We start from the raw sequence: 13,803 nt of genomic DNA on the forward strand, positions 1-13,803 counted from the left end.
CGCTTTGGAGCACCAAAACCAACGCGCGCTAGGCCAATTTTTCCCCACCTGCGCGAACCTTTCCCGTGCGCTGGAGCGCCAAAACCAGAGCGACGACATGGCCGATGGCATGATCTAAAGCGCGCGGTGTCATGAAATGGATCGGCGCGTTGGACGCACTACCGACCCAAATCTAAAAGAGGACGGACGCCGGACGGGCGGCTGACCCATACGAATAAAAAACGGACAAAAGTGCTGTCTATTTTGATCAGTCCGTTGGTGTTGCTCTTACGATACAAGGTTACAAGATCAAGTGAGCATATATGGCAGCTGCTCCCTGGTGCATGTGCCACTGCGTGAGACCTCAGGGCTTCAGGCTTGGCAAGAGGCATGGTGTCTGGTCGACTCCTAGTAGATGGGCTCGGTACTAGATCCTACTTAGTGAACGGTGCTATGAGTTGTGGGCTCTGAAGCGTGTAGGCAATATTTGCCCAAATCCTGCGAGGGCCAGAACCAAATTTGACCCCAACTAAGCTCCATCCATGCTAAGGCCTTGTACAATACAAGACGCTTAGTGGAGGTGCTTGGAAAAATAAAGCATTAATTTTTTAAGCACCGATGCTTAGTTGTAGAGAGTAGATGTTTAATTAAGCGTTTCTTCGATAGAAATAGACACTGGTGTTTTAGGAAAACTCGGTATATTTTCTAAGCACCTCCCTATCCTAAGTAACTAGCATTGTACATGGACTAAAAACATCTACAACTAGGATTAGCTAACTTTGACCCCCAAACGTCCAAAGGACATGCTCAGTCAGTGACTGGTTGTGTCAAATTTGAGCCTTTTTTTGTGCATGCATGCGACCATGTCCTCTACATCATTTTCAAATTGTCCGGTCAAATGCATGCATGCAACCACGTCCCTTACATCCTCCTCGAATTGTCCATTTTGATCCTGTAGCCATTAAACCATCTAAAACCTGTTAATGGATAGGGTAGTGCTTAAAGATTGACCATGTGACTAACTAGTTCCCCTGCCTTCCTCGTGGAATGCTATTAATTTTTTTGACCAAGTTCTCTAGATATAAGATTTTGCATGGAACGATCAAGATTAAGCTAGACATCAGTTTTATTATTGCTCGCTGTTAGAAAGCTGATGGGATTCATTGTTAATTTCCAATTTAGAACATTAAATAAACCCACTAATTATCATGTGGATCGTGTTATATCTCTGAGTGTTTATCTGAGACCATCAGGAGTAATCAGTGAGCGAGGCTAACATGATCGTCTTGGTCGCACCATCCATGGTACATCGTACTACTACAAAATAGGTCTGATGGCCTGGTACAGTTGAGATTAATTTAACAATTAGCTAATGACACATCCAGTATAATTACGAAAATATTACATCTCAGTACATGCTTTGGACAGGTAGCAATTAAAGGATTGACTAGACCACACGAGGTAAAAGGCTACGGTTGATCTAGCACACGCATGAATGCCCAACGTCATGACGCTGGCGCATGTTAGGTCCTAGCTAACGCTTGTTAACACTAGTGTGTACCCTGTAAGCAGCATCATTAAGCTTAAATACACTCCAGTGCAGTTGCGGAGCTTCCTTAGGGCCAACCTGGGCCATGGCCCCCCTGCTTGTGTAGATTTCTTATAATATTAGCACATAATTAGACAGGAATGATGGTGTTTTGCCCAATCTTTGATTGAATAGCCCCTCCTACATGGATTAGCCCCTCCTATAATCCTGATCAAGCTCCGTCACTGCTCCAGTGGTATGATTTTGTCTCTGTGGTAAGTACGCCGCTGTATCATGTCAAATGGGAAAAAGATGTTGACGCCTGGAAACCTCTAGTTTTTCACACTGCCATCTAACCGTGCCGCGTTTTTGTTCGTGCAGAGATCGAAAACCTCTTGGAGTCTGGGCGAGCTTAATCAATTCAATGATTAAAAAGAGTCCGCTGGCCGGTTATGCTCCACGTCCGCGTTTAATTGAACTAGTGGCCAGCCGGGCGAGCCGGGATTCCATCATCCATACCGCCAGTCAGGGTACCCGGTACCGGGCTGCCATGCTACTATGCATAGGCATGCAGCGACAGTGAGCTCTGCCGGTGTGCGTACGGTTCCGAGCCTAGATTCGGTTGCTTGTGGTGGTACCTCATACAGTTTACTTCCTCCGTTCCTAAATATAAGTCAATATGAACCACATATGGATGTATATAGCTGCATGTTAAGTATAAATTCATTCATTTTGCTTCGTATGTAGTCCACCTAATGAAATCCCTACAAAGACTTATATTTAGGAACGGAGGGAGTAGTTGGCAAGCATCCGGATTTATTAGACCTCATAGTATTTTGAGTCAGCCTTTGATTACTCATATGACTAATACAATATAAAATATATGCTAAAAAAATTTAACTGATAGATTTGTATTTGATAGAGCTTTCCGACGATATAATTTTGAGGATATATTGTTTATATTTTAATAGTTAAATTTGTTGATCAAAATTTAGCAAAATAAGAAGGGGTCCGGTAAACCGGGACGGAGGAAGTACCGCTTATAATACTCCCATTACAGGCTCTAAGGCACAAAAAAATCAAATACGCTACCGAATACACTAACACGCGAATCAATATGGTGGGATACCTCGATTTCAGCCTACCTCATGCTCGGCCCCGTGGATATTTTTCCTCATATGGTGTCCCTATTGCGAAAAATGCCAATGGAGGCCGAGCTCTCAAAGGCCTCTTATATATGCAGGGTAGACGAGGAGAGATGGAGAGAGCCTGCAGATGGCAAAGCTCGAAGGCGGCAGCAAGGGCAAGGATGTGGAGGAAGCCATGGAGAGGTGGCACGACCGTTCCTTGGGCCACCGGCTGTACGACGCCTTCACCGTAGCCGGCCTCCGCGTCGAGGCCATTGAACCCGGCCGCCTCCTCTGCTCCTTCATGGTCCCTCCTCGCCTCACGTCGGTACGTACATAGCCAACCATCCCGGCCGTGCTCACGGGAGAGTACTGTATGTAGGAGCGTTGAACTGAACAGTGTATATATACCTGTGTGTGCACGTCCGGCGCAATCGAAGAGCGCCAGCAACCGTATGCACGGAGGCGCGGTGGCGTCGCTGGTGGACCTGGTGGGGTCTGCAGTGATCTTCGCCGGCGGCTCGCCGGTGACGGGGGTCTCGCTGGATATCACCGTCTCCTACCTGGGCGCCGCCCGTGCAAACGTAGGATACGAGTATATGTCTTCCCGTACTATATAGTCTTCCTTGTGAGTTGGGACTTAGGAGTTAGGACTAACAAACGGAGCCATGCTGCATCCATGTAGGAGGAGATCGAGGTAGAGGCTCGGGTCCTCGGCATCGGCGACAAGACGGGGTGCGTGACCGTGGAGGTGAGGAGGAAGGACACCGGCCAGGTGCTCGCGCACGGCCGCCACACCAAGTATCTCGCCAACGTCTCCAGTAAACTCTGAGGGTCCTCCCTATCATGGAAGGGCCACAGTGTACACGCATAAAACGGTTGTCTTTGCTAGCAAACTATATGTTGATGAGAGAGGTTATTCTACCAAGCACGGGATATTCCATGCGTGGATTAATCGCTCGTCATTGCTGTCATATTCGTGCTAGTGGTTATCAAAATTGATCTCGTTTCAAAATGTTTTGTTTGTTTGTTCCTGCAAAAAAAATGTTTTGTTTGGCTTTTTTTTCAACATGTATCATCACGTTTCATTGTGTATCAATAAAAAGAATGCACTTATTCTGGATAGCTTCGCTGATACACGATGCCACGGTGAAACATTAAGACACATTTTCGAACGAGCAAAAAACACCAATGTAATGCCTTGAAACAAGATAAATTCTGAAAAGAGTGAAAAAAGTAGCATGAATCTCAAATGAACCACATACAGTGAATCCATGCTCGGGATTCCCATGTGTGTTAGAATAAAAGTCATTATATAGTGCATCGGATATCACGTGCATGGATCCACCGTTCATGATTACTTTGACAGTAGAATGCCTTTTTCTCCTAGTATGTTGATGCAACGAATACAAAATATGTATGTATGTATGTATGTATGTACAGTATGTGCTAATAAATAAAGGACGCGACTCAAGCTCGCATGACCAATCCTGGACCATCAGGTGTCGCTGTGATCCACCTCAGCATGGAGTCTGGTCAGATGGTGAGCAGCGTGTCGCGTGGAAAACTGTTTTGCTGGTATATGCGCTATACAATTTCTGTAATTAAAAGGAGTGCCGTGTAAAAGAAGTACTATATGGCATGCTGACCTACTCATCTATATGAAAACTTGATTTACCTTAGCATGAAAGTGTGAAAAGTGATTTACGTGATAATAGTCTTAATGTTGTCTATTGAGAACAGTTACACTTAAAGCAAAACAAGAACCTCGAGATCCTTAAGACCTCAAGAGTCCTTATAAGTGAGAACTCGGCCTTGGCACAGCGGTAGACAGCAAAAAGGTTTCATGTCGCCAGCCTGCGTTCAAAGTCAGTTTCTCCAATATGAAAATAAGGCAGGGTGGCTTTTAATTTCCCTCTGTTCTCATCCTTTTTTTAAGCGTTCTTAAGTATGAGCCGGTGTAATTTGCTTTCCAGAAAAACAACAAGACATGATATCAGACAAATATGACTGCACATTAATCTTATTTAATACTTATACATGTGTTTACTATTCTTGAGGAGTCTAACAATTTACAGGTGTTAGTCAATTCCCAGGCGCACAGGGATGTTTCTAGAAGTCCATTGTCAGAAAAGGGTGTGTGTAGGTTCACTAGTGTCAGAATTCTTGTTGCCGGATGGGTCATGGAATGAGGAAAGAATTAGACAATATTTCATACGTGCAGATGTGGAACTTAATCCTTGGTATCCGACCATCTTGTCGTTTAGAGGCAGATTTCATTGCGTGGCATCCAACGAAAGATGATGTGGTTGAGGAATTATTGAGAGAGCAAGGGGGGCCGGGGTCCAGCACAAGGCCGAGGGGTGATAGACCTATACTATTTTTGAGAACGGGCGTTGGCTGGGCAGCTGGGTTTGCTGCCAGCTCATCCGGGTTCGAGTCTCTGCTCTTACACGCGGTGCTTGTGGAGTTTCTCCTATAAATAAAAGTCAACAAGGGTTAGCCTTTGGGTTAGTCTCATTTTTTTAGACCTATACTGAATGTGTTCTGGAAGATTAATGTGCCACCAAAGAAGAAAATTTGTGCTTGGAAAATGCTGAAGGAAGGGTTGCCGACAAGACCAACTAAAGAAGTCTCGCCACCTCGACACGATGGATGTCTGTGTGCGATGTGGTAGAGAAACTGAGGATGCGTTCCATGCAGATCAAGCACATGCGGTGTGGGAGGCCATGAGAGGTGAATGGCAAATACCTGAACAAGATGAGCTGATCAATACTGGTCCGGAATGGGCGCTTGATCTTCTAGCCAGAGTTAATGAGAGAGTGCGGAGGTATGTGCTAATGATTATCTGGAAGAATTGGCTGATCAGGAACGATCAAGTACATGACAAAGCAGTGCCTCCTTTACACGTATCAAGGTCATTTCTGTCGAGCTACATGTGTTCGCTAGTTCAGGTGCAGAGTAAGGACGGCGGCGACCCTGTGAAGGGAAAAAAGGGATACTGGAAGGAAGCCTACAACAGTCAACAGCTAGCGAAGGAGAGGTATGCCAGTGCCCGTGCACAATGGCCACAGCCTGCTCTGGGGTGCCTTGCAATCACAGTTGATGGTACTTACTGTGACAAAGAGAAGAACGCAGGGACAAGTCTAGTGATCCGTGATTCAGCCGGTGATCCGATACTTTTTTTTTTGAAAGGAGAAAAAAACTCCAGCCTCTGCATTAATCGATGCATGCAGCCATATTATTAAATAAAAACGTAACAAGGTCATGATGGTGACTTTATACTTGGGTCATGCAAATACTTGTCTAGGTGTAAGCAAGGGCGGATCTGGGCCCCAGCCCCCAGGGCCCAGGCCCGGGGCGTGCCTTTTTTTAGTTATTACCTAGGTATGTTTTCGAATTGGGCTCGGGGCTTAGCCCAACTAACAGCCAGGGCCCAGCCCAACACACTCACACACAGGCCTCGTCCAGGACTCCAACTCGCTCGATGCCCATCCCAATCGCAGATCTAGCAAGGCAACGAGCAACAGGCAGCAGACACGCATGCGCAGGCAGGTGCGTCCGCCACCGCCGCCCGCCGCAGTCCGCCCGCCCCGTCGCCCGCGGCCCCGCGCCCCCCGGCCTCCACCGACCGCCGCTGACGCCTCACCCCGTTGCAGTCCTGGATCTGCCACTGGAGGGAGGTGCCGCCAGGACTGGGTGCCGCCACCGCGTGGAGACTGCGCCGGCGCGGACCGCCTCTGGCAGGACGAGGCGCTCGAGGCGCTCGAGGATTCGCAGTCTGGCCGTCGTCCTCTGGCGCCTGGAGGCTTGCTGCTCGCGCCCGGTGATGGGGTTATGTACCTAGGGTAGGGTCATGGACCTGATCCAAGTAACTTATCCTAGGACATCCTTAGAAGAGGTCGCCTTCCAGTCGACCAACGAGGATTCACTCGACTGGCCTGAAGGACTCGACCACGAAGACTCACTCGACCACCAGGAGGTCAAGAGGCACTCTGCACTGCAACGGCCTGTAATCAAGTAGACTTTATGATAGTAAAGGCACTTTATGTGGGGCGTTACCAGTAACGCCCCAGACTTAACTCACCTTAAACCCTCTCCTGCGTGGGCTCGCTAGGGTCCTGGCGCACTCTATATAAGCCACCCTCCTCCACAGGCAGAGGGGTTCGGCACCTTGTAATTCATACATTCATAATCCACTCGACCGCCTCCGGGCTCCGAGACGTAGGGCTGTTACTTCTTCCGAGAAGGGCCTGAACTCGTACATCCTTTGTGCTTACAACCTCTCCATAGCTAGGACCTTGCCTCTCCATACCTACCCCCCACTCTACTGTCAGGCTTAGAACCATGACAGTTGGCGCCCACCGTGGGGCAGGTGTTTTAGCGATTTTGTGGAGAAGTTGCGATTCTTCCGAGTACTCTCATCATGGTGTCTGCTGGAGTTTTGGTCAAGGGTCAAGAGATCCGTCTCGGCACTCTCACTTTCATCGCCGACGACTCCGCATGGCTCCAGGAGGCTCCACTCGACGTAGACGCGCTCCCCGTCCGCGGTGCGACGCATTTTCGCGCATGTGTCCGCGGCGTCCTGCTGCGGCAACCGTCGACCCAGTATCGGTCGGCTCCTCTATCGTCCACCCTCCCGGTCTCCCGCCAGCGCAAGCGCTCAGGCCTGTCGAGGCTTCAGCGATGGGTGAGTCACGCGGTGGCTCGCCAATCGGCCACTACACAAGTTGCGGCAATCGAGCCCAACGAATCTCTCTACGGCTTGTTCAATCAGTCGACTGGCTCCGGAGAGACTGCATCCGAGTGCGGAAGCAGTGATCCAGCGGCGGAAATCTTGATGGTCGACGGGCCCCGCAGCCCTCCTGGCTTCGCCCGTGGTGGTGGAGCAGGTGACGGCGGCGACCCTGCACGAGACTACGAAGAGTACCAGCCCGAGCCACTCGACTCTCTGCAAAGAGAAGAGCTTCGCCGCAGGAACGAGGATCCCCTGCGTATTCCCATCGCAGGAGAAACCCCCGAGGCTCGTGCCTTGGAGGAGGCGCGTCTGGCCAATTTGGCCGAGCGCACTCGACTGGAGAACCTTCAGCGAGCACTCGACGAGCGCGCGCGGCAACGAGTTCCCGACACCAGTCGACGTCAACTCTTCCCGCCGACTCAGGTATATCGAACCCCAATTCAGAATTTAGCAGCTGCGACCCGTATAGCAGAGTCCATTCAGCCTTCGCAGTCGGAAGCTGGCAGAGGTTTGCTGCAGATCAGGGATTTGCTCCGGGCAGCAGGAGATCAGAATTCAGCCGTGTCTCAGTCGCGCAACAGAATTCACAGTCGATCTGTCACTGTGAATACGGTTCAGTCGGCTCACAGCCCCAGATCGCCTCCGCGGCGCGAAGGGCGTGAGAATCGGCGAGATCAATATGGCGACAGACTCGACCGAGATGATAGGCGTCGAGTGCCCTATTCCCCTCCGAGGGGTGGGTCTTACGCTCCTCGGCAGCCAGATGATAGGCGTCAGTACAGCACAGGGCGTAGGGTTCCAGTTGACCCCAGAGAGCCAGGCTTCGACGCGCGATCCATTATCGTGCAAGGGTTGGTCGACCGGAACAGAGCCCATCGAGGCGCACTCGACAGAGATGTACCCACGAGCAGTCGAGTACATGTTTCTGGTCCTGAATGTTTCAGCAGAGCTATCAGAGCCGCAGTTATCCCCCCCAATTTCAGGTTGGCAACAGAAGTCAGCAAGTTCACTGGTGAGTCTAAGCCTGAAACTTGGCTTGAAGACTACCGAGTGGCAGTTCAGATCGGTGGTGGGAACGACGAGGTGGCCATGAAGCATTTGCCCCTCATGTTGGAAGGTTCTGCCAGGGCATGGTTGACTCAATTACCTCCTAGCAGCATTTACACTTGGGAAGATCTGTCCCGAGTGTTCGTCAGAACGTTTGAAGGGACTTGCAAGCGACCAGCGGGATTGACAGAGTTGCAAGTCTGCGTGCAGAAAACTAACGAGACTCTCAGAGAGTATATTCAGAGGTGGATCACTTTGCACCACACTGTGGAAAATGTCTCTGATCATCAGGCAGTATGCGCCTTCAAAGACGGCGTCAAGAACAGAGAACTGAGTTTGAAATTTGGTCGAACCGGTGACATGACCTTGAGTCGGATGATGGAGATTGCTACCAAGTACGCCAACGGCGAAGAAGAAGACCGACTCCGAAGCGGCAAGCACAAGCCGAGTCAGTCGGAAAAAGGAAACACCAGTCGGAAACAGAAGCGGAAGGCTGAACCGGCAGCTCCTGGAGAGGCTCTGGCCGTGACTCAAGGAAAGTTTAAGGGGAAACCAAAAGGATCCTGGAACCCCAAGAAGGTAAAGGATAAAGAAGGAAACGACGTGATGGATATGCCGTGTCACATTCACACGAAGAAAGATGAAGAGGGGAATATCATTTACCCAAAGCACACCACTCGCCAATGTCGACTCCTGATCCAGCAGTTTCAGGGAAAACAGTCTAAGGACAAGGAGAAGGAGTCGGACAAGGCCGAAGACAAAGAGGACAGTGAGGGAGGATATCCGCATATCAACTCCACTCTGATGATCTTTGCAGATGTGGAAAGCAGAAGTCGACTGAAAGTGATTAACCGAGAGGTGAACATGGTTGCCCCAGCAAAGGCAAATTATCTGAAGTGGTCTCAAACACCCATCACATTCGACCAATCTGATCACCCGACTCATATTGCCACCCCCGGGAGGCAAGCTTTGGTGGTCGATCCAGTTGTCGAAGGCACTCGACTGACAAAGGTGCTGATGGATGGTGGAAGTGGGCTCAACTTATTGTATGCAGACACATTGAAAGGTATGGGCATTCCGATGTCCCGACTGAGCACTAGTAACATGAACTTCCATGGAGTTATACCAGGGAAGAAGGCCGAGTCACTCGGCCAGATAGCTTTGGACGTAGTGTTTGGTGATTCGAAGCATTTTCGCAAAGAAAAGTTGACGTTTGAGGTCGTGGATTTTCAAAGTGCATATCATGCCATTTTGGGGAGACCAGCCTATGCACGGTTCATGGCTCGACCATGTTACGTGTACCTCAAATTGAAGATGCCCGGTCCCAAAGGTGTGATCACTGTCACCGGTGATAGGAAAAAGGCAGAGGAGTGCTTTCAGAAGGGCTCCAAGATTGCCGATTCCCAAGTGACAGCGGTCGAGTTCGAAGAATACAAGCAAAACGCAGATCTGAGTGACTTGCTGCGATCCAAGAAGCCCGCCACAGAGTCTGCATTCCAGTCGTCCGGTGAGACGAAGCCTGTTCACATTCACCCGACCGACCCCGAAGCAGCTCCGACCCGCATCTCCACAACACTCGACCCAAAATAGGAAGAAGCGCTCATCCAGTTCCTCCGTGAGAACTGGGACATTTTTGCATGGAAGCCCGCTGACATGCCAGGTGTTCCCAGGGGACTGGCTGAGCATCGCCTAAGAGTCGACTCGTCTGCAAAACCAGTCAAAGAGCATCTTCGGCGGTCCGCCGTCCAGAAGAGAAAGGCCATCGGTGAAGAAGTGGCTCGACTGTTGGCGGCAGGATTTATCCGAGAGATATACCACTCCGAGTGGCTCGCTAATGTCGTCATGGTTCCTAAGAAGGACAAGTCACTCCGAATGTGCATTGATTTCAAGCACATCAACCGGGCCTGCCCGAAAGATCACTTTCCTCTCCCTCGCATAGATCAAATTGTTGACTCGACCGCGGGATGCGAGAGGTTGTCTTTTTTAGATGCTTACTCCGGGTACCACCAGATCCATCTGTACGGGCCCGATGAGGTAAAAACAGCTTTCATCACTCCATTCGGGTGCTTCTGCTATATCACCATGCCATTCGGCCTCAAGAATGCCGGAGCCACATTTATGTGAATGATTCAGAAGTGTCTACTCACCCAAATCAGTCGGAATGTGGAAGCTTATATGGATGATATTGTTGTCAAGTCACGAAAAGGTTCCGACCTGCTCGCTGACCTCGCCGAAACATTTGCCAACCTCAGAAGGTATGATATCAAGCTCAATCCATCAAAGTGCACATTTGGAGTTCCTGGTGGCAAGTTACTCGGTTTTCTCGTTTCCGAACGGGGAATCGACGCTAACCCAGAGAAGATTGGCACTATTCTCCGAATGAAACGCCCTGTGCGAGTGCACGATGTCCAGAAGCTTACTGGATGCTTGGCCGCATTAAGTCGATTCATCTCACGACTCGGTGAAAAGGCACTGCCTCTTTACCGACTGACGAAGAAGGCTGACAAGTTCGAGTGGACTCCAGAAGCTGATGCAGCGTTTGCCGAGCTAAAAGCTCTGCTCTCCACCCAGCCGGTGCTTGCTGCTCCAATCAGCAAAGAGCCTCTGTTGCTCTACATCGCAGCCACAGGACAAGTCGTCAGTACTGTGCTAATGGTCGAGCGGGAAGAAGAAGGAAAAGCTCTCAAAGTTCAGCGCCCAGTGTATTATTTGTCTGAAGTCTTGACTCCATCCAAGCAGAGATATCCTCATTATCAGAAGCTTGTGTATGGAATATACATGACCACAAAGAAGGTTGCTCATTATTTCTCTGACCATTCCATCACAGTCGTCAACGACACTCCATTATCAGAGATTTTGCACAACAGAGATGCAACTGGTCGAGTGGCCAAATGGGCGATTGAACTTCTTCCCCTTGATATCAAGTTTGAGGCAAAGAAAGCCATTAAGTCCCAGGCGATAGCAGATATCCTCGCCGAGTGGATTGAACAACAGCAGCCGACTGAAGTTCACTCGGAGCATTGGACCATGTTTTTCGATGGCTCTAAGATGTTGAATGGTTCCGGTGCTGGGGTTGTCCTGGTTTCCCCCAGAGGAGATAAGCTCAGATATGTGCTCCAGATTCACTTTGATTCCTCGAACAATGAGGCAGAATATGAGGCCCTCCTATATGGGTTGCGCATGGCCATTTCACTCGGCGTCCGTCGCCTGATGGTCTATGGCGACTCGGATTTAGTGGTCAATCAGGTGATGAAAGAGTGGGACGTGAGAAGCCCAGCCATGACTGGATACTGCAGTGCAGTGAGGAAGCTGGAGAAGAAGTTCGAGGGGTTGGAGCTCCATCATATACCCCGACTAAAAAATCAAGCAGCTGATGATCTAGCAAAGATAGGTTCCAAGAGAGAAGCCATTCCGAGTGGTGTGTTCTTGGAGCATATACACACTCCGTCAGTCAAAGAAGATCCTTTCACCGAAGAAACTCCGCAGCCCAAGAGCGCCACAGATCCGACTGAAGTTGAAGTCCCAGCGGTGGTCGACTTGATCATGGAGGTTTTGGTGGTCATTCCCGACTGGACGATTCCGTATGTCGCATATATCTTGAGGAAAGAGCTTCCGGAGGATGAGGAAGAGGCTCGACAGATCGTCCGTCGATCTAAGGCCTTTACCGTAATCAAAGGACAATTATACAGAGAAAGCGCGACTGGAGTCGGTCAGAAGTGCATAACACCAGAAGAAGGTCGACTCATCCTCAATGATATTCACTCGGGGACCTGTGGTCATCATGCGTCCTCTCGGACCATCGTGGCCAAAGCATACCGAGCCGGATTTTACTGGCCCAAGGCGAATGAGATGGCAAAGGAGATAGTGGATAAGTGCGAGGGATGTCAGTTCTACTCGAATATGTCGCACAAGCCTGCGTCAGCTTTGAAGACCATCCCACTCGTCTGGCCTTTTGCAGTTTGGGGGCTGGACATGGTCGGCCCTTTGAGAACAGGACGAAGTGGCTTCACGCATGTACTGGTGGCAGTCGACAAGTTCACCAAGTGGATCGAGGCTAAACCAATCAAGAGCCTTGACACCAGTACTGCTGTTAGCTTCATCAGGGAACTAATATTCAGATATGGAGTCCCGCACAGCATCATTACGGATAATGGGTCAAACTTTGACTCAGAGGAATTCAGAACCTTCTGCAACTCCCAGGGCACACGAGTCGACTACGCATCAGTCGCTCATCCGCAGTCGAATGGACAAGCAGAGCGAGCTAATGGACTGATTCTTAAGGGATTGAAGCCTCGATTGATGCGTGATCTCAAACACGCAGCTGGAGCTTGGGTCGACGAACTTCCCTCAGTTCTTTGGGGACTGCGGACCACACCTAATCGGTCGACCGGAAGAACTCCATTCTTCTTGGTCTACGGAGCTGAAGCAATCTTGCCGAGTGATCTTCTCCACAATGCTCCTCGAGTTGAAATCTACAACGAAGCAGAAGCTGAACAAGCGCGGCAGGACGCAGTCGACCTTTTAGAGGAAGAAAGGGATATGGCTCTGATCCGATCGACCATCTACCAACAAGATTTGCGTCGTTTCCACGCCCGAAATGTGAGAGGTCGAGCCTTCCAGGAAGGGGATTTGGTTCTCCGAGTGGATCAGCACAAACCACACAAGCTTGCTCCTTCTTGGGAAGGCCCCTTCATCGTCACCAAGGTTCTCCACAACGGGGCGTACCGTCTTTACAACGTCGAGCATAATATCGACGAGCCCCAAGCTTGGAACGCGGAGCTACTCCGCCCATTTTACACTTAAGCTTTATCACTCGGATGAGTTGCAATAAAGTACTTTTGTAGTTCATGGACCTCAAAATAATAGTGTCATAGTTCCTCCATAATTTCTGTCACTTTTTATTTTTGTCCACATAAAAACTCCCCCTCAGTGGGTGACTTAGCCGCGAATCCGTTTCGCCTAAGTTTGTAAAAATCCTACCGAGTGGTGAGCCAGACTCTCACTCGGAGGCTTAGCTGCGAATCCGTTTCGCCTAAGTTATCAAAATCCCACCGAGTGGTAAGCCAGACTTTCACTCGGGGGCTTAGCTGCAGTCCAAGGACTCGCCTAAGTTTATCAAAATCCTACCGAGTGGTAAGCCAGCCTTCCACTCGGAGGCTTAGCTGCAGTCCAAGGGCTCGCCTAAGTTTATCAAAATCCTACCGAGTGAAGAGCAACCCTCTCACTCGGGGGCTTAGCTGCAGCCATGTGCTCGCCTAAGTTATAAAAATCCTACCGAGTGGTAAGCCAGCCTTCCACTCGGAGGCTTAGCTGCAGCCATGCGCTCGCCTAAGTTATAAAAATCCTACCGAGTGAAGAGCAACCCTCTCACTCGGAGGCTTAGC

At 49.9% G+C, this 13,803-nt stretch overlaps 1 protein-coding gene across 1 annotated transcript; it reads left to right on the forward strand.

Moving 5' to 3' along the window:
* Window positions 1–2,636: 2,636 nt before the first annotated feature.
* Window positions 2,637–3,759, forward strand: LOC123116889 (acyl-coenzyme A thioesterase 13). Its single transcript, XM_044537763.1, has 3 exons — window positions 2,637–2,962; window positions 3,075–3,218; window positions 3,320–3,759. The coding sequence occupies exons 1-3, from the start codon at window positions 2,783–2,785 to the stop codon at window positions 3,464–3,466; spliced, it is 471 nt and encodes a 156-aa protein (XP_044393698.1). The 5' UTR covers window positions 2,637–2,782; the 3' UTR covers window positions 3,467–3,759.
* The last annotated feature ends 10,044 nt before the right edge of the window (window positions 3,760–13,803 follow it).

The sequence above is a fragment of the Triticum aestivum genome, chromosome 5B (assembly GCF_018294505.1).
Source record: "Triticum aestivum cultivar Chinese Spring chromosome 5B, IWGSC CS RefSeq v2.1, whole genome shotgun sequence".
NCBI lineage: Eukaryota > Viridiplantae > Streptophyta > Magnoliopsida > Poales > Poaceae > Triticum > Triticum aestivum.

Bases quoted from the DNA above. Each gene is read 5' to 3' on its own strand.
- LOC123116889 (XM_044537763.1), top strand. From the start codon at position 2,783: ATGGCAAAGCTCGAAGGCGGCAGCAAGGGCAAGGATGTGGAGGAAGCC. The intron at 2,963-3,074 runs GTACGTACATAG...GCGCAATCGAAG, and splicing joins TCCCTCCTCGCCTCACGTCG to AGCGCCAGCAACCGTATGCA. The intron at 3,219-3,319 runs GTAGGATACGAG...GCATCCATGTAG, and splicing joins TGGGCGCCGCCCGTGCAAAC to GAGGAGATCGAGGTAGAGGC.